At 37.1% G+C, this 23714-nt stretch overlaps 2 protein-coding genes across 3 annotated transcripts in view; one reads left to right on the forward strand and one right to left on the reverse strand.

The window, feature by feature from the left end:
• KBTBD12 (kelch repeat and BTB domain containing 12) overlaps nucleotides 1-23714 on the reverse strand; it is a 77289-nt gene that overhangs the window by 42873 nt on the left and 10702 nt on the right. For both annotated transcript variants that reach the window (XM_030307540.1, XM_030307539.1), the window contains exons 3-4: nucleotides 21737-22007; nucleotides 19497-19647 (exon numbers count right to left, since the gene is read on the reverse strand). In XM_030307540.1, coding sequence (XP_030163400.1) covers nucleotides 19497-19647; nucleotides 21737-22007 — 422 coding nt within the window. The remainder of the gene's footprint in view (nucleotides 1-19496; nucleotides 19648-21736; nucleotides 22008-23714) is intronic.
• Nucleotides 1-23714, forward strand: part of MGLL (monoglyceride lipase) — a 250014-nt gene that overhangs the window by 15793 nt on the left and 210507 nt on the right. The gene's annotated exons all lie outside the window — the stretch shown is intronic.

The raw sequence follows: 23714 nt of genomic DNA on the forward strand, positions 1-23714 counted from the left end.
ACGTTTTTTATTTATTTTTGGGACAGAGAGAGACAGAGCATGAACAGGGGAGGGTCAGAGAGAGAGGGAGACACAGAATCGGAAACAGGCTCCAGGCTCTGAGCCATCAGCCCAGAGCCTGACGCAGGGCTCGAACTCCCAGACCGCGAGATCTTGACCTGGCTGAAGTCGGACGCTTAACCGACTGCACCACCCAGGCGCCCCAGCATCTGACTCTTAATGTCAGCTCAGGTCATAATCTTAGGGTCATGGGATAAAGTCACATGTCAGGCTCCACACTGAGCATGAAATCTGCTTAAGATTCACTCTCTCTATCTCTCTCTCGCTCTCTCTCTCTCCCCCCTTCCCTCCCTCTGCCCCTCTCCTACTCAGTCCCTCTCTCTTTCTCTCTCTCTTAAAAAAAAGAAAAGAAAAAATTCAATCATTCTGTTTCTCAGCTTGGATTTTGTGAGAAGTGCTATAGGTCCTATTCATTCAGGACTTACATACGAGATGTCATGATCCTGGCTAGAGCATACGAGTTTATGATTTATCTCATTCTTCCAGTTATGGAAAAACATCACAGAACTTATATGCTTACATAGTGGTAAACCAGATTTCCTAGGTCAGCCCCTGTGGAGAGTCTCTCGCTTATGATTTTTGGCAGGAGATAAAGAACTACTGAAACCTGAAAGCCCTAACCTTGAAGGCAGAGAGTTGCAAGGCCAGCAGCATCCAATACATAACTCATTGGAAAACCCTCAGCTGACTCAAGGCACAGACAGAACCAGGTACTTCCCTAAGGGCTTCTGTTGACCACTGACCACGGCTACTGAAGCAGTCTTAGTTGAATGACAGGACCAAAGTCAGTAACCCTGCTGTAAGGAAGGAACAGCACAGTGGCCAAAAGTAAGGCTCTCTTGTCAGACGACTGGTTCTGATTCTGCTCCGCCATTTAATAACTAAGTTTGAATAGGGTACTTACCCTGAGACCTTGTTCTTTCCCATTTCCCATTTTACAAAATCGTAACACAAACATTTCATACAAAGGAACTGTGTCTAAAAAAACGAATCACAGCAATAATTTTTCCATTTCTTGGGGCGATGTAGTAGTAGGTCATGGCAGGTTAATGACCCTAATGCAACTAGTAAAACAGGAGTACATTGAAAACAATCACATTTTTAGAGATGTTAGAGAGGTGTGGAAACAATAAAGACTGGATGAACTAAAACGCCAGAGAGGAAAGAGCCCTTTCTGGGCCATTTTCTACACCTGGGGCACGTGTTAATTCTGGACTGAGGCAAAGAACTGGATTGGACACAGAGAGACTGTAGTGAGAGAAAGAGAAACCGGGGTGGGGGCTGGGGGCAGCTGTTCGGGCTGTGTGACAAACCGAAAACCAGAGGATCTGCAAAGAGGAACTTCCCACACATGGCCATTTCTTTACTCAGAAACGCTGAGTTATTAAGGCAATCTGGGATTCTGAGCCAAATACTTTTAACGGTCAGAGGGAAATCTCTTAGAGCTGCGTGGTATGTAGAAGACCAAATCTGACTGAAGTGAGGTTCCCTGGCACAAGCCAGAGGTCTCCCTTTTGAGATGTTGTCAGGTTTTGAAGCTGTTCAGGAAGGAAAAAAAAATTAGCAAAGCTCAAAAAAATCTGAAGGGAAGAGCTGAATCTCCATAGTCTTTCAGGAGAGAGGATACAGAGATCCATGAAGCTCTCAGTCCAAAACCTGGAAGGACCATGACCAGGGAACAGGGACAAACAACAGGTGAACTAAGTGTTACTAAGGCTGCGACCCAGCCCTGGCCTTGCTCAACCCCTGATCACACTGAGGTGACTAGTCCCTTGCTCTGTTTTGCCAATGAGGGCAGACTCTTTCTTGGGGGAGGACAGCATTGGGAACCTCTTTGGTTCTTTTCCATTGTTCAGCATACAATGAATAATTACCAGACATGTGAGTAGGCAGGGAACTAGGACTGATAAAAGAAGAAAAAAAAAAACAAACAAACATAATAGAGGCAGATTCACGAATTATCCAAATACTGGAATTAGCAGACCAACAAAATAACTGTTTAAGAAGATAAAAAAGAGGAAAAGATCTTTGACAAAGAGGATGAAAAAATTGGAGAAATGCACCAAAGAACTGGAATCTATGAAAAAGAATAAGGTGGACATTCTGAAAACACACAGACAAACAAACAAACAAACAAAAATCATAACTGAAAATAAGAATTCATAGGATAGTTAGCAGCAGCCTGAATACAGAAGACAGGGTAGTGAATCTGAAGATGGTTCAAAAAAAGGTATTCAATCTGAAGTATTGGAAGAAAAAAGTAGGAAAGGAGAATCCAGATAAGATCATAAGGGACACAGGGCCCACATCTAAAGGTCTAACACACAGCTAACTGGAGTCTTACAAAAGGAGAGAAGGGAGAGAATAAAATAGAAGCAATATTCAACAAGATAAGGGCCAAAGATTTCCCCCAAACTGATGAAAACATTAATCTATAAATTCCAAAAGCTCAGTGAACCCCAAACAGAATGGGGAAAAAAAAAAGACATCACACTCAGGCAGACATCAGTGAAATCACTGGAAACAAAAATGAAGAGAAAATCTTAAAGGAAGCCAGACAGAAAGCATACATTACCATCAAAGGAACCACAATAAGACTATTGGCTTTTTAAACAGACACCATGAAAGCCAGATGCAACAGGCTGACATATTTAAAGTGCGAAAAGAAAATCTGCCAGCCGAGAATTCTCTAACCAGCAAAAGATTTGCTTCAAAAATGAAGACAAAATAAAGCCATTTGCAGACGATCAAAAGCCAAGAGAATTCTTTACCAGCAGACCTGCACTACCGGAAATATTAAAGACAATTCTTTAGACTAAAGATAATTGCTCTTTATTGGAAGGTTGGAAGGAAGCCTGTAATGTAAGGAAGGAATGAAGAGAGCACTGGAGATAGCAATTTTGTGGATAGCTATCAAAGGTTGTTTAAACAACAATAGCAGCAGAAACAATAACCACAAAATAAGGGTATGTAAAGTGTATGACAACAAAAGTACAATGAGTAGAGGGGATGAAGTTAAACTATTGCTAGGTTCTTATAGAAGCGGTAAAAGGATTAATGGAAGGGCAGACTCCAATGTCCAGAATGCATATTGAAATCCCTGGGCCACTACTGAAAAATTACATGAGTGTATAATTTTATTTTATTTAAAAAAATTTTTTTTAATGTTTTTATTTATTTATGAGACAGAGAGAGACACAGCATGAGCAGGGGAGGAGCAGAGAGAGAGGGAGACACAGAATCCGAAGTAGACTCCAGGCTCTGAGCTGTCAGCACAGAGCCCGATGCTGTGCTCCAACCCACGGACTGTGAGATCATGCCCTGAGCTGAAGTCGGACGCTCAACCAACTGAGCCACCCAGGCGCCCCTAATGAATGTATAATTTTAAAAGACAGAATAAAAATAATCAATCCAAAAGGAGGCAGGAAAAGAGGAATAATGAAACAAAGAAAACATAGGACATATAAAAACAAGTTGCAAGATGGTTAAATTAAATCCAACTACATTACTAATTATGTGAAATGTACATGGTCTAAAAGACACATTTATAAGAGGTAATACACCTTATAGTTTTGCCTTTCAGATTTAGGTCTTGTTCAATCTAGAATATACATAATTTTTGTGAATAGTAGATACTGTTGTAATTTCATTTTTTCCCCATACATATACCTAATTATCCTAGCACCATTTATCAACCTTTCTCTGATGATCTTCAATACTGTGTCTGTGATGTCAAGTTCCTAGGGTTTTTTTCCTGTTCCATTGGAATATTTGCCTATCCTTATGCAAATGTTACATTGCTCTAAATATTACAGCTTTATAATATGTATTAATATTTGATACAAGATGCCATCCCACTTCTTTTTTTTTAATTTTGTGCATGTGTGTTTATTTCTGAAAGAGAGACAGACAAGGGCAGAGAGAGAGGGAGACACAGAATCCGAAGCAGGCTCCAGCTCCGAGCTGCCAGCACAGAGCCCAACACAGGGCTCGAACTCATGGAGAGTGAGATCATGACCTGAGCCAAAGTCAGATGTTTAACCAACTGAGTCCCCCAGGTACCCCACCACTTTATTCTTCTTAAAGATAGCTATTATTATCCTTTATACTTTAATGTTTTAGAATCAGCCTGTCAAGTTGAAAAAAACAGTTCAAAGTTTGAGGCTGCTCTATATTCTGGGAAAAACTGACATATTTATAAGATTGAGCCCTTCTGTTCGTGAGTATCATGTTTTTTCCCACATATTGGAGTGTTCTTCAATGTCTTCAGTAAAGTCTTAGAATTTTCTCCAAAGAGGACTTGTACTGCTTTTGTTAGGTTTATTCCTGAACACTTGTATTTTTATACTATTGTAAATAATATATTTTCCTATTCAATTTTGATTTTCCTAATGGCTAATAATGTTGAAAATTTTATCATCTGTGTATTTGCCATCTTCATATCCTCTTTGGGTAAATTGTCTGTTCACGTATTTTGCTCATTTTCTTGTTGTTGCTGAGGGTTGTTTTTATTGTTATGGTTGTTGCTGAGTTTTGAGAATTATTTATAAATTCTGGACAAAAGTTCTTTTGTCAGATATATGATTTACAAATATTTTCTCCCAGTTTACAGTGTGCCTTCATTTTCTTAACAGTGTCTTTCACAGAGCAAAACTTTTAAATTGTGATAAAGTCTAATATATCAATATTTTCTTTCATAGATTGAGGTTTTGGTGCCATATGTAAGAACTCTGTGTATCTCAAGGTCATGAAGATTTTCTTCTCTATTACCCTGGAAGTTTTAAATTCTTGTGTTTTACATTTATATATATGATCTATTTTCAGTTCATTTTTGGGTAAGTTCTGAGGTTTAGACTGAAGTTCTTTTTTTTTTTTTCTCTTCCATATGACCAGTTGTTCCAATTGTCTTGATTGTATAGGATTTTAATTTATAGAGGGGACTGGGTGATGACATAGAGAGGTCAGTGACATTGAAATAAGAATTTATTAGTTACGATTCCTGAGAGAAAGGGGCATGTCATGCCACAAAGATGGGAAAAGAACCAGGGTCAGTCAGGAGGCAGAAGGGAAGGGCATGGATACAAACTTTTGTTTTTTTACTCTATGGCAGGAAGTTGTTAGGTAGAGATAGCCACTGTTTGGCAGGAAGAGAAACACAGATGTTAGAAATTGTGGTTGGAGATTTGTAATATCATTTTCAAGCATCCACAAAAGCCAGAATGCAGGAGAGATGTAACCTTGGTCAGTTAGTTTGGCTCTGTGACCAATGGATGCCAAATCTTCAAAGACAGAATCTATAAAAGTTCATTAGAACACCAATGCTGTTTGTTGAAAGACTATCTTTCTTAATTGAATTTCTTTTGCATCTTTGTCAAAAACCTATTGACCATACTTGTGTGGACCTAATTTGGGGGCTGTATATTCTGTTCCATAGATGTATATGTATCTATCTATCTATCTTTGTGCCAATGCCACACTGTCTTGATTATTTTAGCATCATCGAAAATCTTATAGTCAGTGTGATTCTTCTAACTTTATTCTTTTTCAAAATTGTTTTAGCTATTCTAGTTTCTTTGTCTACCCATATAAATTTTAGATGAGACTGTCTATAGCTGCAAAAGAATTCCTGGCATTTTGACTGGCATCGCATTAAGTTTCTAGATCAATTTGGGGATAACTGACATTTTTACTAGTTTGAGTCTTCCAATCCTCTTTGATTTCATCAGCATTTGCTTTGTAATTTTAGCATATAGCTCCTGTACATGTTTTGTTACATTTATACATCAATATTTCATTTTCTTTGGAGCAATTGTAAATAGTCTTTTTAATTTTGGTTTTGTACTTTGCTAATGTATAGAAATAAGATTGACACTAAACTCATTAATTCTAAGAATTTAAAAAATAGATCCCTTGAGATTTTCTACATAGATGATTTTATGCAGATGTTATTTGAAAACGGGGAATTTTATTTCTTCTTTTTCTTTTGCCTTTTATTTCTTTTTCTTTCCTCATTGCATTTAGACTTTCAGTATGAGGTTGAACAGTGACAGTGGACATCCTTGTCTTATGTATGAACTTAGGGGAAAAGCATTTAATTTTCCCATTTAGAATAATGTTAACTGTAACTTTTTTATAGGTTGCCTTTATCAGATTTCTCTGAGAAGCTGAGTAAGTTCCCCTTCTCTCCCTAGTTTGCTGAGAGCTTCTTTTTATTTTTTAACTGTTTTTTTAAATGTTTATTTTTGAGGGAGAGAGAGTGCAAGCAGGGTAGGGGCAGAGAGAGAGGGAGACACAGAATCCGAAGCAGGCTCCAGGCTCTGAGCCATCAGCACAGAGCCCAGCGTGGGGATTGAACTCACAGACCGCGAGATCATGACCTGAGCTGAAGTCACACACTTAACCAACTCAGCCACCCAGGTGCCCCTGCTGAGAGTTTCTAACCATGAATCGTTGTTATATTTTTTTCAAATGATTTTTCTGCATCCGTTGACATGATTGTGTGGTTTCTTCTATAGATTTCATATGGTAGATTACGTTGATTAATTTCTGAATACTGAACTCACCGTGCATTTCCAGGATAAAACTCATTTTTGGTTATGGTATGTTATTCTTTTTATATATTGCTAGGTTTAACTTGATAATATTTTCTTGAGGATTTTTGTGTCTATGTTCATGAGAAATATTGGTCTGTAGTTTTCTTTTTCTGTATAATCTTTGGTTTCATATCAGGTAAAGCTGTCTCATAAAATGAGTTGTTGAGTGTTTCCTCCTCCTATCTGTTCTGAAAGAGGTTGCAGAATTGGTGTTATTTCATTCTTAAGTGTTCAGTTAAATTTACCAGTGAAAACTTGTAAGCCTGGCAATTTATTTTTTGGAATGTTATAAACTAAGAATTCAATGCATTTAATAGTTTAGGGTTACTGATTTCATCTTGAGTGGCTTTATGTAGTTTGCGGTTTTCAAGGAATTTGTCCATTTAAGTTGTTGAGTATATGTGTCTAGAGTTGTTTGTAGCGCTGCTCTCTTATCCTTTTAATGTCTGTGGAGACTGTAGTGATATGCCCTTTCTCATTTCTGATACTGGGAGTTTGTCCCTTAATTTTCTTTTTATTTGTCACTCTTGCTAGAAGTTTATTCATTTTATTGATCTTTTCAAAGAAACAGCTTTGGTTTCATTGATTGTCTCTATTTTTTTTTTTTAAGCTTTCAGTTTCTTCTTTCATTGTTTTCTTCTCTTATTTCCTTTCTTTTTTTTTTTTTCAACGTTTATTAATTTTTGGGACAGAGAGAGACAGAGCATGAACGGGGGAGGGGCAGAGAGAGAGGGAGACACAGAATCGGAAACAGGCTCCAGGCTCTGAGCCATCAGCCCAGAGCCTGATGCGGGGCTTGAACTCACGGACCGTGAGATCGTGACCTGGCTGAAGTCGGATGCTTAACCGACTGCGCCACCCAGGCGCCCCATTTCCTTTCTTTTTGATTTGGATTTCTGTTGCTCTTCTTTTTCTAGTTTCCTAAGGCTAGCACTTAGAGATTTGAGACTTTTCTTCTTTTCTAAGCACTTACGCACTCAATGCTATAAATTAACTTTTAAGCACTACTTCTGCTGCACTCCATAATTTTAATTAAAAAAAATATTTTTGAGAGAGAGAGAGAGCACAGACAGGGGAGAGGGGCAGAGGGAGGGAGGGAGAGAGAGAGAGAGAGAGAGAGAGAGAGAGAGAGAGAGAGACTCTTAAGCAGATTCCATGCTCAGCACAGAGCCCAATGCAGGGCTCGATCCCATAACCCCTGGGATCATGACCTGAACTGAAATTAAGAGTCAGACATTCAACTGACTGAGCCACCCAGTTGCCCCCAATAATTTTTGATATATTGTGTTTTCATTTCCATTCAGCTCAACATGTTTTCTCATTTCTTTGAAGACTTCTTCTTTGAATCATAGATTATTTAGAAGTGTATAGCTCAATTTCCAAGTGTTTGGAGACTCTCCTGTTATCCTTATGTTGTTGACTTCTAGTTTAATTTTACCATGGTCAGAGACGATACTTTGTAGGATTTCACTTCTTTTAAATTTGTTAAGGTTTAATGACTCAAGATATGTTCTATTTTGGTGAATATTCCATGTGCACTTAATGTTCCATGTGTTCTTTTTGGATGGAATGGTCAATAAATGTCAATTAGATCCAGTTGGGTTGATGGGGGCATTGAGTTCTTCTATATTCTTTATGATTTTCTGTTTACTGGTTCTAGTTGAGAGAGGAGTGCTGAAATCTTCAACTGTAATTGTAGATTTGCCTATTTCACATTTCAGTTCTGTCAGTTTTTCCCTCATGTATTTGGAAGTTCTATTATTAGGTGCATACATATTTACTATTGTTATATCTTCTGGTAATCATTTTATCATTATGTGATGTTCTTCTTTATCCCTGGTAATCTTCTTTGCACTGAAGTTTACTTTGACATTAATATAGCCACTCCAGACTTTGCTTCATTAGTGTTTGCATCATATATATTTTTCATCCTTTTACTCTTAAATTACCTACATCATTATGGTTGTAGTGGATTTCTTGTAGACAGCATATTGTTAGATTATTCTATTTTTAATCCATCCTGACAATTTATGTCATCTGATTGGTGTCACTAGACCATTTGCATTTTACTAAGTATTTTTATGGCTGGAATAAGGTCTACTATTTTATCGCTTGTGTTCTGTTTATTCCTTCTGCTCTTTGTTGCTCCTCTTTTTTTCCTTGTCTACTCTTGGATTACTTGAACAGTTTTTCATTTTCCATCTTAATATATTATTGTGATTTGACTGTATCTCTGACTATAGTTCTTACAGTGATTGGTTTGGATATTTAAAAATTACTTAACATTTCATAGTCTACATAGAATTAATATTGTGTCATTGTAATTAGAATGTAGAAGATTTACCACCTTATAAGTCCTGTTACCCTTCCCTCTTTATACTATATAAATATATCTCATGTATTATATTTAAATGCATTGAAAACTCAATCAGAAAATGTAGTTTTTTACTTTCAATCACTAAAGATATTCTAAAGAACTCAAAAGGAGAAGAATATTCTATTATATTTACCCAGATATTTACCATTTCTATTGGTCTTATTTCATTCTCGATGTTTCCAGTTTCCTTCTGTCATCATTTCCCTCTGAAAAACTTCCTTTAGCAATTCTTTTAGAATAAATCTACTCCCATAAATTTCAGCTTTCCTTGAAAGTATTTCATTTCCACTTCTGAAAGATATTTTCATGAGATATAGAATTCTATGTTGACAGTTCTTTTAACACTTTAAAAATGTTTTTCCACTGCCTTCTTGCTCCCATGGTGTTTGGTGAGAAATCACCATCTTTTCTTGTACTTCCCAGATAGGCATATATCTTCTTATGTAAAATGTCTATTCAAATCTTTTGCCCTTTTTTTTTTTTTTTTTTTTTAAGTAGGCTTCACGCCCAGTGTGGAGCCCAATGCAGGGCTTGAACTCACAACCCTGAAATCAAGACCTGAGCTGAGATCAAGAGTTAGACACTTAACTTACTGAACCACCCAGGTGCCCCTAATTCTTTTGCTGATCTTAAACAAGATTATTTTCTTATAATTGAGTTGCAAAAATTATTTACAAGCTACTTGTATTTTGAATGCAAATCTGTGTCAGATGCATGATTTGCAAATATTTTCTCCCAGTCTCTGGCTTGTCTTTTCCTTTTTCTTAATGTTGCCTCTTGAAGAGCAAAATTTTTAAAATTCTGATGAAGTCCAATTCAACCCTTTTCCTCTTATGGATCATGCTTTTAGTTTCATATTTTTGCCTAATCCAAAGTCATCACATTTTCACCTGTTTTCTTAAGTCTGGAATCCATATTGAGTTGTTTGTGGTTTATTCCCCACCCCCCCCCTTTTTTCAAAATTTGCTATGGTGTGAGGTAATGGGCTAAGCTCATTAGGTTGCATATAGATCTAACTGTCTTGGCATCCTCGTTGAAAAGTTCATCATTCCTCACTGATTTGCCTTGATACTTTTGTCAAGGATCAATTGACTATAAATATAAACATTTATTACTAGACTCTCATTTCTGTTCTATTGATTTAGCTGCCTGTCCTTGGGCCAATACCACTATATCTTAATTATTATAGCTCTGTAGTAGGCTTTTGAAGTGAGTTAAGTTCTCAAGCTTTCTTCTTTTTTTAGAATTCTTTTGGCTATTCTACATCACTTATATTTTCACATAATTTTAGAATTAGCTTGTCAATTTTTAAAAACAATCCTTGTTATTTACAATAGCCAAATTATGGAAGCAGCCCTAGTGTCCATTGATACATGAATGGATAAAGAAGATGTGGTAAACACATGCAATGGACAATTATTCAGCCATAAAAAGGGAAATCTTGCCAGCTGTAACAACATAATGGACCTAGAGAGTAAATGTTAAACAAAATAAGTCAGTCAGAGAAAGACAAATACCATATAATTTCATTCATTTGTGGAATTTAAGAAACAAAACAAATGAACATAGAAAAAAAAAAAAAAGAGACAAACCCCAAAACAGACTCTATATTAATAGAGAACAAACAGATGGTTACCAGAGGGGAAGTGGGTGGGGGGATGGGTGAAATAGGTGAAGGGGATTAAGAGTACACTCATCTTGATGAGCACCAAGTAATATATAGAATTGGGGAAATTTACATTGTACATTTGAAACTAATATAACACCGTATATTAACTATACTGGAATAAAAATAAAAATTAAAATTAAAAAAGATTTAAGACAAAAAAATGAAAAACAATGCTAGGATATCACAGGGATTGTACTGAATATACAGCTCAACTTGGGGAAAATTGCTATCTTAACAATATGGAGTCTTCGGATACATAATCAAGAATATATCTCTACTTATTTAGATCTTTAACTCTCAGGAGTGCTTTATAGTTTTCTGCATAGGATTCTCACAATTTGGGGGTTAAATTTATTCATACATATCTTTTTCTTTTTCATACTATTGGAAATGGAATTATTGCCTCAATTTCATTTTTGGAATTTTCATTGCTAGCACATAGAAATACAATTAGTTTTTGTATACTGATTTCATATCTTGTGACCTCTTTACCCTGCAGCCTTGGCTAAAATTATTAGCTCTAGTAGTCTTTCTTTTCTTTCTTTCTTTTTACATTTTGTGTTTTTTTGGTAGCTTCTTTAGGATTTTCTTCCCTCCCCCCTCCCGTTTAGGATTTTCTACACACAATAATATATAATCTGTGAATAAGGCTTTTTTAATTCTTCCTTTCTAATCTGTATACCCTTAACTTCTTTTTCTTGCCTTATTGTATGGGTTGGAACCTCTGGCTCAATGTCAAATAGGAGGAGCAAGAAAACATCTTTCCCTGTTTTTAAGTGGAAAGATCACCTAAGCTGTAGGATTTTCATAGACACCTTTTAGCAAGCTGAGGAATTCTCTTCTATTCCTAATTTGTTGAGAATTTTATCAAGAATGGGGGTTGAATTTTGTCAAATGCTTTTTCTACATCTATTGAGGTGATTGTATCCTTTATTAATATGGGGTATTACACTGAATTTTGGATATTGAACTAAACTTGCATTCCTGTATTCCTGGGATAAATCCCATTTGGCTATGGGATTTATAATCATTTTTTATGCTGCTGGATTCAGTCTGCTCATTGTTTCTTAAGGATTTTTTATGGCATATAATCATTTTTTTATGTTGTTAGATTAAATTTTCTAATTGTTTCTCAAAGATTTTTGAATCTATAGTCATGAGGGATATTGATTTCATTCAATTCAAAATATTTTATTTTCTGTGATTTTTTTTTTACCTAAAGGTTATTTAGAAGTATGCTGTTTAATTTCCATATATTTGAGGATTTCCTTTTTCTGTCTTTGATTTATAATTTAATTATAAATTAATTTTATATGTACTTTGAATAATTTCAATTAAAAAAAAATCTGTTGAGACTTGTTTTTATGACCTGGCATATGATTAAACCTGCAGAATGTTCCATGTACACTTAAAAAGAATGTGTATTTTGCTATTGTTATATGCAAGTACTGTAAATGTCAGGGAAGTTAAGTTGGTTGATAGTGCTGTTCAAGTCTTTAAAATTTTGCTGATTTTCTGTCTGGTTCTTCAATTATTGATGGGATATAAATCTCCAATGGTGATTTTCTATTTCTCATGTTAGTTTTTGCCTCATATACTTTAAGGCTCTGTTTTTGGGTGTGGTACATCTAGAGTTGATATATATTCCTATTGTATTGACCATTTTATTACAAAATTTCTCTTTGTAGTTCTTTTCTGACAGTCAATTTTGTATGATGATATATTGCCTTCAATTCTCTTAAAGTTAGTTTGCATGGTATGTATTTTTCTATAATAGTAAAACTTTCAACTTATTATGTATTTGAATATAAAGTATCTTTTATAGATACCATACTTGATTCAGTCTGAAATCTCTGCCTTTTGATAGACGTGTTTGGTCTATTCCCATTTAATGTAATTTTTTTATATAGTTGGATTTACAGCTGCCATCTTGCTATTTGTTTTCGGTCTCATATCTTTTTTGTTCCTTTGTTCCTCCTTCACTGTCTTCTTTTGTGTTTATCATTTTCTAAGTGTACCATTTTAATTCTTTTGATTTTTAAACTATTTGAATCTTTTCTTAGTTGCTCTAGAAATTCCAATATGTGTGTTACTTTATCACAATCTACTTCAGGTTAATACTGCCTTAAATATAGCAACTTTGTTCCAATATATCTCTGTTTCCTCTCCCTCTAATTCTAATATTGTTATATGTACCAAATCTACATATGTAATAAATCTAACAGTATAGTCCCATAATTATTGCTTTATTTGCTCTTATTTCATGAAAAAAAATGAGATGAAAAAGAGAAATATGTATCAAGTCTTTTATGTTTACCTACATTTTAATCACTTCCAGTGCTTTTCATTTATTCCTGTGGATTAGAGTTACTCTGGTGTATTTCTTTTTAATCTGAATTATTTTAGTATTTCTTTGGTATTCCTTTAGTATTTCTTGTAAGTCTGCTAGCCTCAAATTATCTCTGTATTTATCTGAGAGTGTCTTTGCTACATTTTCATTTTAAAACAATAGTTTTGCTGGATATAGAAGATAGGCCCAGAAGCATTCTTGGTTGAGTATTTTTCCTTGTAGCACTTTGAATATATTATTCCAGTGCCTTCTCGCCTCCACTGTTTCTTTTTGCTTTTCTTCAAATTTTTATTTAAATTCTAGTCAGTTAACATACAGTGCAATATTGATTTCAGGAGAATTCAGTGGTTCATCACTTACATGCAACACCCAGTGCTCATTCCAGCAAGTGCCCTCCTTAATGCCCATCATCCGTCTAGTCCATTGCCCACCCACCTCCCTCCGTCAACCCTCAGTTTGTTCTCTATCATTAAGAGTCTCTTATGGTTTGTTTCCCTCTCTCCCTCACCCCATATGTTAATCTGTTTTGTTTCTTAAATCCCACATATGAGTGAAATCGTTTGGTATTTGTCTTTCTCTATTTCCCTTAGCAATAATACTCTCTAGCTCCATCCATGTCATTGCAAATGACAATATTTCATGCTTTTTGATGGCTGAGTAATATTCCATTATATACATATCACATTATATATAATATTCCATTACACACACACACACACACACACACACACACACACACACACACACCACATCTTCTTTATCCATTTATCAGTTGATGGACATTTGGGCTCTCACCATAGTTTGGTTATTGTTGGTAATGCTGCTATAAACATCGGGGGAGCATGTACCACTTTGAATCTGTATTTTGTATCCTTTGGGTAAATACCTAGTGGTGCAATTGCTGGACTGTAGGGTCGTTCTATTTTGAGGATCCTCCATACTGTTTTCCAGAGTGGCTGCACCAGTTTGCTTTCCCACCAACTGTTCAAGAGGGTTCCCCTTTCTTTGCATCCTCGCCAACACCTGTTGCTTCTTTTGTTGTTACTTTTAGCCATTCTGACAGGTGTGAGGTGGTATCTCATTGTGGTTTTGATTTGTATTTCCTTGATGATAAGTGAGCATCTTTTCATGTGTCTGTTAGCCATCTGGATGTCTTCTTTGGATAAGTGTCTATTCATGTCTTCTGCCCATTTCTTAAGTGGATTATTTGGTTTTTTTGGGTGTTGAGTTTGATAAATTCTTTACAGATTTTGGATACTAACCCTTCATCAGGTATGTCATTTGCAAATATCTTCTCCCATTTTGTAGGCTGCCTTTTAGTTTTGTTGATTGTTTCTTTTGCTGTGCAGAAGCTTTTTGTCTTGATGAAGTCCCAATAGTTGATTTTTGCTTTTGTTTCCCTTCCCTTATGTCTAGTAAGAAATTGTTCTGGCAGAGACAAAGTGGATGCTGCCTGTGTTATTCTCTAGGACTTTGATGATTTCCTCTCTCACATTTAGGTCTTTCATCCATTTTGAATTTAGTTTTGTGTATGTGTAAGAAAGTAGTCCAGTCTCATTCTTCTGCATGTCCTTGTCCAGTTTTCCCAACACCATTTAATGAAGAGCTGCCTCCCCTGCTTCTGATAAGTCACCTATTGAGCATATTATTGTCATATATTGTGTGTCATTTTTTCCTTGCTTGTAATAATTTTTTGTCTATGATTTTTTTCAATGATGTGTCTATGATGCGTTTAGGTGAGGATCTCTGTGAATTGATCTTACTTGGAGTTTCATGAACCTCTTGGGTAGAAGAAAAATCATTAAAAATTATTTTTGTTCATTCTTTGAACATACATTTAATAGCTACTTTGGGGGCACCTGGGTGGCTCAGTTGGTTGAGCATCCTACCCTTGATTTTGGCTCAGGTCATGATCCCAGGGTCATGGGATTGAGACCAATGTTGGGCTCTGTATTGACAGTGGAGCCTGCTTGAGATTCTCTGTCTCCCTCTGTCCCTCTCCCCCACTTCTGCTCTCTAAAAAACACTTATTTTTTTTTGTTTTTTTTTTTAATTTTTTTTATATTTACTTATTTTTGAGAGACAGAGTGAGACAAAGTGAGACTGGGGAAGGGGCAGAGAGAGAGGGAGACACAGGATTGGAAACAGGCTCCAGGCTCTGAGCTGTCAGCACAGAGCCCGACGCGGGGCTCTAACCCACAGACTGTGAGATCATGACCTGAGCCGAAGTCGGACGCTCAACCGACTGAGCCACCCAGGCACCCCTAAAAAACGCTTTTTAAAAAGCTATTTTGAAGCCTATGCCTGCTAAATCCAACATCAGGAGCCACCCAGAGACAGATTTTATTGAATGCTCCCATGCCCCTGCCCAGCATGGGTTACACTTCCCTGTTTATTTTTCTTTGTATGTGCTGTAAATCTTTGCTGGTAACTAGACATTTAAAATAATATATTGTAGCAATTTTTAATTTTATTTCCACCCCTAGGGTATTTTTGTTGTTGTTGTTGCTGTTGTTTGAAGTAATTTGCTCAGATTGAATACGCCTCCCCTGTGGTTTGTTTCTGTCTCTGCTTCATTTTTTTTTTTTTTTTAATTTTTTTTTTTTTCAATGTTTATTTTCATTTTTGGGACAGAGAGAGACAGAGCATGAATGGGGGAGGGGCAGAGAGAGAGGGAGACACAGAATCGGAAACAGGGTCCAGGCTCTGAGCCATCAGCCCAGAGCCCGACGCGGGGCTCGAACTCACGGACCGCGAGATCGTGACCTGGCTGAAGTCGGACACTTAACCGACTGCGCCACCCAGGCGCCCCTCTGCTTCATTTTTAAAAATTCTCTCTCTCTCTCTTCAGCATAGGGGTTTCTCTTATTTCTTCATGGCTTAGGTCTCCTCAATGACTAACTGTTTGTAGTCAAACACTAGTAAGGCTTCCAGCCTCGCTGGGTGGGTCTATGTGTAGGTTGGGAGCACATTCAAAGCTCAGGTAGTTTTCGAGTCTACCATGACTTTAACCTTCTGCCTGGCTTTCTCAGATCTCTGTACATGTGCTCAGCCTCCCAGTCGCCCAGGAATGTGTGAAGAACTTGTATCCTCTTCTGGGCTGCATGTCTGTATGACATGACTAGCTTCCCTAGTCTCTAGGGATGTGTGGAGCATTTATCAAGCCCCTCCATGACTCTCATTTCCAGGATTTCCCTGGAAGATCTCTATTAAATTTTTGGCTAATTCTCTTGTCTGCTGCTATCCTGACCAGGACTAAAAGCTCAGCTTAGGAGAGATGCAGCCTTTTCCCATTTGTCACTGTGAGTGTGGGTTTCCCACCCTTCACTCCCAAACATGTCAGCCCCCCCCCCCCCCCCATCAAACAGAGATGCTAGTTTTCATAGGTAGCCCAGTTTGGTAGAAGCATCTGGCTGAATCAAGTGGGGCGGGAAATTGGGGCAGCTCAGGAAAGAATGCCAAGGATTGCCTAAAGACTCACGTCAAGTTCAGCAGTTTTGAGACGCGAAGCTCTTCTCAATTTGTTATCTTTGGTTGGTTTCTAGAGACCTGATAGGGTTGTTTCCAAAACCCTGGTTTTATAATTGCTTATTGAGGAGAGGATGTCAGCTCATTCACTTTTTCAATAGCCGGAAGCCTCCTGCTTTCACTTTGCTGTTGGCCTGCTAAATTCTTACTGCCACACAAAGTGTAGAAGCTTCTCAAAAAATTTAAAACATGTTTTCTCAACATTTTTTTGGTGTTTCCACTGGGAGAATCAGTCTAGATATCTAGTGTTCCATACAGGAGAGTTAATACTGTATCAGTTTTTTATAAGCATTAAGTGAATTTCTTTATGCAAAGAATTCAGCAAAGTGTCTGTAACAGAAAGGAGCTAAAAAATACAGTAGTTATAATAATGTCTGAACACTTACATTGTAGGGATTTTACATACCTTGTTTTATTTAATCTTGACTCTAATAAGAGGTAGGCATTCCAATTTTAATGTTAGCAAAAAAATATATATGTATTTACTAGGCCAAGGACATGTAAGTAATAAATGATAGAGTCAGGATCTCAATCCAAATCTACTCAATTCCAAAGCTGGTACCTTCCCCACTTTACCACACTGCTTCTATGGTAAAGGAGATTTCAGAGGTTGTTATTTTGGGGTAGCCTCTAGACTAACTAGGAGATAGTAAGAAATTAAGTCTATTACAGGTATCAGGGGGAGGGGTTATTGTTATAGTAATTGGCAGTGACCCCCATCACAGTGGGGGCACATATAGATTCCCAAAAGCAGACAGGGCTTTCACTAAAACAAGTAACAAATGACTGTAAGGCTCCTGTGTGAACCATTGACACTGATAAGGTTTTAGGGTTCTATATGGTATTTGCCCAAATTCCAGTTACACATACTATAAACAATGATATTTGAACTAAGGCTACCACAAAAGTCCTTAAACAGCTGAACTTCATTCCATTTCAAAGCTGATAAGTATATTTGGGTATTAAGTAGCGAATGTTGGGAACGTTGACTTTTTTGGTTTGAATCTTACAAGTGGGTGACATTCATTTGAGTGATTATGAGACCGGTTCTCAGTTCTGAATATTCAGAAACTAGATTCTAAGTTACTACAAAAGCCTTCCTGACTGGTCTTTTCCATATCTAGTTTCTTCTCACCATTGATCTGTTCTCTAATCCTTGCCTCACCAACATTCCCCAAACATTCTTTAATCATGTTGCTTCTGCATGGTTTCTCACTACTTATTACTATTCTCGATTCTCTACTATAGGCCTTTGTAACTGGCTCCCAACTTACCTGTAAACTGTCTTATCTCCTGGTAGGCTCATTTACTCACTCTCCTTCCATTCTCTATTCTTACTACCTTCATTCTCACCTCCAAACCTCTGCTTATGCTTTCTCCCTACTCGTTTTCTTTCCTGCCCCTCCACATGATCTCTCTTCCCGGGTGGGCTCTTTTCTCTCCTCACCTACCCAAATCTTACGGGTCCTTTAACATCTACCTCCTTTCATTCAGCTGTGGACATTTGTTCGTGCCAAGAAGCATAAGCTCCAAAATTTGTCTCTAAGGTTCCTTTTCCCCATCTAACTTACCCAAAAAACAAACAAAAATTTACATTTTTATCCCACATCTAGCCTAGCTGTGGCTCCACACTAGGGGAAATCTCATTTTTGTTCAATTGATACATCACTTTTATCCCTCTTTTGACTGCCTCCAACTCTAATATAATTAGGAGATCGGCCCTTCCCTCCCCGGAGTTATATATCTGTCCTAGGCAATCTATTCTAGTTTAGATATGGTCTCTTCTGGGCCTATGACACAGCATATGGTTATTACCAAGTAACAGATATATTTCCAGAGGAAAAACTTGATTATAATTACGAGTCTCATAACTGAGGTAGTTGTAAATTATGTTGCATAATGTTCTTAAAATTATAAAACTATTAATATTTGAGTGCATTAATTATTTTGCTTCATGCTGTGCAGGCAGCCAAGAGATAATGGCTTCCTTTTAGCAAAAAAAAAAAAAAAAAAAAAAAAAAAAAAAAAAAAAAGCTATTCAAATGCTTGGTTTGCTCTGAGCCCATATCTCGTGTTTTTTCTTTGCCATCTCTTTGGTACCCATCACCTTCCCTGTGTTTTTTCCAGTTAGTCATCAATGTGGATGAGATGACATAAACAATACTGGCATACTTATCAGTTTACCAGCCAAGTCCGCTTCCTTGTCCCAGTCTCACCCTTTCCCACACAGGAGCAGGACAGTGGGAGAGGGAGAGGAAGTGATGGAATCTGCTTAGAAGAGCCAAGGACATAATAAAAGAGGAAAAAACAAGAAGTGAAGAAGGAGAGGGGAAACTTAGGAGATGTTCTAGAATTTCTACCCACTTTAGTGGGTATGAACCAGTCTTACACCATTCCCTACTGGTTAGGACAAGACCACACATATTTAGGACATAAGAAAAAAAATGCATTCAGATGAGAATTATTTGATAATACCTCTACAGGAATTTGGTAGGTGAGGCAAAATGAAGAGGGTTGGCATAACTGGTGTCCTACCTATAGTGGCTGAATCTTCTATAAGCAGAGACAATCAAGGTTGCTAAAACCCACATTTCATCAACTAAAGGTGGCCAAAGGCTTATTCCTGTTTCAAAATATTTTAGTTGATAGTATATATAAAGATGTATCACTACTGTTCTTGCATTCCAAGGGACCTGAAAATTCCATACACATAATTTTGCTTTCAATAAGTCAGTGGACTTTCATTTAATCTTATCTGACTGCACTAGAAAAACAAGAAACAAAAAAACATTTTTGGCTAGTTATAGATACATCTGAACTGGGATGCAAGAGGAAGGAAGAATATGTCATTTTTACTGAGGTGAACTGCTCAGGAAAATAAAAGTAGTTATACTCTTTTAGCAATCTGCTTCTTCTTACCCAAAACATAAATCTCACTGTTGACTACGGCTGTACTGAATCGGTACTTAGAGAACTTCATGGGCGCCCGCTCTGTCCATTGATCTTGGCTGGGGTCATACTGCAACAGTCGGTTGCTTAGTCGATCTGGTTCTTCATCAGGAAGATCCATCTGTGTGAAATATGACAGCCGATGTAATAACATACCATTTAGAAATCTCTGTGAGCATGAGTGCAATTAATCAAAGCAGACAGCCAAGGAGATGAATAGAAGTTAGCTGTTGTGACTCACACTCACAAACACACCAGATCCCGTGACTTGGGGTGATGAGGACTCTGTCAATGTCAGAGGAATTTATGTTCTGTAATAATGGAGCTAGGGTGTCGGCCTACAGCAAACAATCTGTGATCTTAGCAATGAGACAAGACAGCATTTTTTAGAAAATGAAGTGATGGCAGAGCCTTCAAAATGAAACCAAACTTTCTTGAACAGTATTTAAAGTGTAATTTTATTTCCGCAAACGTTATTGGGCTAGAGTTTAATAATATTTGCAAGAGACTAATTTTAATAATTCATAAGGCATTTTTCTTTTTAATATTTTTCTAATCCAAATGGAATGAAATTATAAAAACGTTTTAGAGTTTTAATCATTAGAGTATTTTTACACTATAATTACGACCTATATGGGAATGGTCTGAACTCAATTTTTAAGATTTATGGATTAATATAAATTATTTGCAGTTATTTTAATGTATTTATTTACATACATTTTTAATGACTAGAAACAGTAAAAATTGAACTGTTTATTCTTACACGCAAGAATATGGCTTCCCCTAATCATAAACTTTAGGTGAAGTGATGTGTTTTGTCTTCAATGTGTCAAGAACTTTTATGGCCTCAGTCTAAGGATGCTTAAATGGCTTTTGTTTTGGATGCAGGTGTTTGATATAGAAATAATTGCCATACTTATGAAAGTTGTAATTAATTTAATTACTTTAAATCCACCAGAGGTTATCATCACTGTGATACAATCACGAACCCACGTGAGCTTGCAGTTTAATGCTCTGTAGTTACAGCCCTGCAAATGCTTTTGTTATACGGTAAATATTCATGTGCCATTTGTGTGAAGATGTTATACAGGAACATTGTTGACTTTACTGTTTTAATTTTCCTTCTCATTTTTAAGTATTTGATCTTTATTTTAGTGGGAAGAAAACCAAAGAAAAGCTTCTATGTTGTCTTTGGAGCTTATTCATGCAATATTAACTATAAAATGGATAGCTCTGAAAAGCTTAACTACACATAATCAGTCAGGTCTCGGCTACTAGCTGTGATTAAATCTGTACTGCTTCTTGACGCACAGCACAAATTTCACAAAGCATTAAATGCGGAGTTTAAGTTTTCAAAACAGGTATGATAAATGGCAAAATCCAAGCTCGTGAAATGAATGCAAAAAGCATCAGTTTGATCACAAGGCGAATTTCCAAAACAAGAAATCCTACAGGCTGAAAGAGGTTGACTTTTTGATATGAGGATGGACAGTGAGCTACAGAGAAGAGTTTTTACAAGGAAGACCCGCAGGCCAAGGCAGAAGGCAGCTGGCATGTTACTGCTGTGAGAGCTCGGGGCACTGGGAGGGACGGCCACGGAGAGAAGGAAGGGCCGCTGTGGTCACACTCTACTGACTGCCATCTCGGCGTGTATCTCCTCGCAGGGCTTTACCGCAAACGGTATCCTGGTTTCTCTATCTGCTGGTGCCCAGCAAAGACATGAAGTGTTTCCAATGACAATATACTTTTGTGGCAATGATCGTACCATCACAGGTTGGGAATTCTGGCTTCCTGGTTAGAGTAAGAGCTTTATATTTAGAAGAGACCTCAGAGTTAGTTGGCCTCGGCTCACACAACTATTGAGCAGACAGAAGCGGCATGAAGATCCAGCTTCTCTGCCTCTAACTTAGATGCTCCCCACAGATAATTCCTCAGCATAAGCATCTTTCATAATTAGCAAGAATGGGAAGGATTATAAAGAGCATAGCATGAATACTGAATGAAGTCATATCTATGAATAACACACTTTAAAATTCATTCCCCTAAAATGCTTTAACACTTTACAATCTTAAGTTTAATATTCTATAAAGTAAAAGGCATTTTACCCAAATATAAGTCATGCTCTTTTAGTGTTCCACGAGTACATTTTTCAACACAGCAACCAGACGCGGCACAGCCATGCCAGTTAGGGATGCAGGAAATTTCTTAACCTGAGGGGTCCAGCCTCCGATCACGTAAAGTTTATTATTCACCGTGACTACGGCATGGCACGCCAACTGCAGTGGGAGGGGAGACACCCTTCTCCAACTGTCCCGTTCTACTGAGTACTTATCGACACAGTTTGTGATGAGATACTGGTTTTTAACTTTCATCTGTCCTCCTATAACATAGAGGTCATTACAGACACAGCCCAGAGCGTAGAGCTCTCGAAATTCAGCTGTGCATAACTTCTCCCAAAACTGGTTCCCTCTGTCATGATACCTGCCAATTAAGAGAGAGAACCTGGGATTAGTGTTAACTGGAATACAACTTACCTGAGAAACATACTTAAGTTTCTTTTCCAGCTACAAACAACATGATCTGGGTCCTACTATTGGTATGAGGAAGACACATTAATATAAGATAGTAATACAGGTTTGTGCTTCTTTTTTTTGGCAAGGGTTGATGAACAGACTCTAATGTGCATAGAAACAATTAACCGTATCTCTCTGCCGAATTTATTTATTTTGGTAGTTATTATTTATTGATTAATTTAGTTTAAATTCAAGTTAGTTAACATACAGTGTCGTCTTGGCTTCAGGAGTAGAATTTTAGAAAATATACTGACAAAGTATAGGTGATAGCTTTCATTTCCTAGTTCCGGGAAAGCAAATCAAGAATAGGAAGGCTTTCAGAAAATCCTTTGTAATTTTACTAGAAAGGAGGAATAAGTAAAAATGAAAAAATGGCACAATGTATTAGTCTGTGGAGTAGAAGTCTCACTTTAATACCATATTCAAGCAAGCAGCTTTCCAGCAAACTCAAAATACCTCAATTCAGAGATTTTTAATGGGACAATGTATGCTATGCAGAATTTTAAGGATTCTTCTTGTAGTGCTAACTGGCTGAGAACAGAGTCAAGAGCACCTGTAGGTGTCTGATATTTAGCATCTACTTTAATGCTCTGGGTATGCTAATTTCCGTAATTTCTTCCACGAATAAGTGTATCTGTCTGAGAAGGGTTTGGGGTGGTAGAGACACCAGGATATTGGTTTCTCAATATCTCCTAGAGTCTGACACTTTGATTGTGTGTGTGTGTGTGTGTGTGTGTGTGTGTGTGTGTGTGTGGCGCATTATAGAGTCACTAAATATATGATCTTGTGGGTATCCTTTGTCTTGCCTCTTGATAATAGGAAGTCTGTATTCTCCAATCATGATTTGGGACACGCAGTCTAAGATGGACAAAAGTACTCATGGGGACAGTGAGGTGTGAAATTAGATCTGTCCCAGGAAATCCAGAATGTATTCTGGAATTCAAAACTAAAACAAAACCAGGAAAATGTGGAAAATAAGAAAAGTTATTCTGTTTGGAAACAAATGAAGAAACTATGAGTGTTCTATACAGAGGACAGTTTTAAAGTACAGACTACTTATTTTGCATCAAACATTTGACAGTTAATAGGATTATAGGAGTTTTCCCCAGCAGTTCTGGGCCAATTCTTATATTCTTCCCCAGAGATAACTGCTTACTTAGGGCTTGACAGGGAAGTTGGAAGATTACATTCCTTTCCTAGAGGGCATGTTTGGTTTGTCACAATCTGAATGCAGAAACTTAATGCTAGTTGTTGTCTATGCAATTCTAGGTAGGACACCGGTCCCTTGAATCACAGTTGGAATTTTCACCAGTACTTTTAATTGTATTGGGTTTTAGAAGAGGAAGGAGGGCTAGGTGTCACGGATGGGGGAATACTGAAGTAAAGCCAATTTATTAGTATATCAATAGGACTAAAAGAATGGGGTTTTGGCTTACTGAGACATGGTTTAAGAGAACAAGCCAAGGATGAAATATGTCCCATGAGGGTTGGGAAGTACACATTTTCTGGGCAAGCTTGCTAATCTGATTTTTGTTTTGATACTTTAAAATGAAAATGGGGAGGAGAAAAGGACCAGATAAAAGTACAAAACGTATTATTAAGAGAAAGGGATAGA

The sequence above is a fragment of the Lynx canadensis genome, chromosome A2 (assembly GCF_007474595.2).
Source record: "Lynx canadensis isolate LIC74 chromosome A2, mLynCan4.pri.v2, whole genome shotgun sequence".
In the NCBI taxonomy this organism is placed as follows: Eukaryota; Metazoa; Chordata; class Mammalia; order Carnivora; family Felidae; genus Lynx; species Lynx canadensis.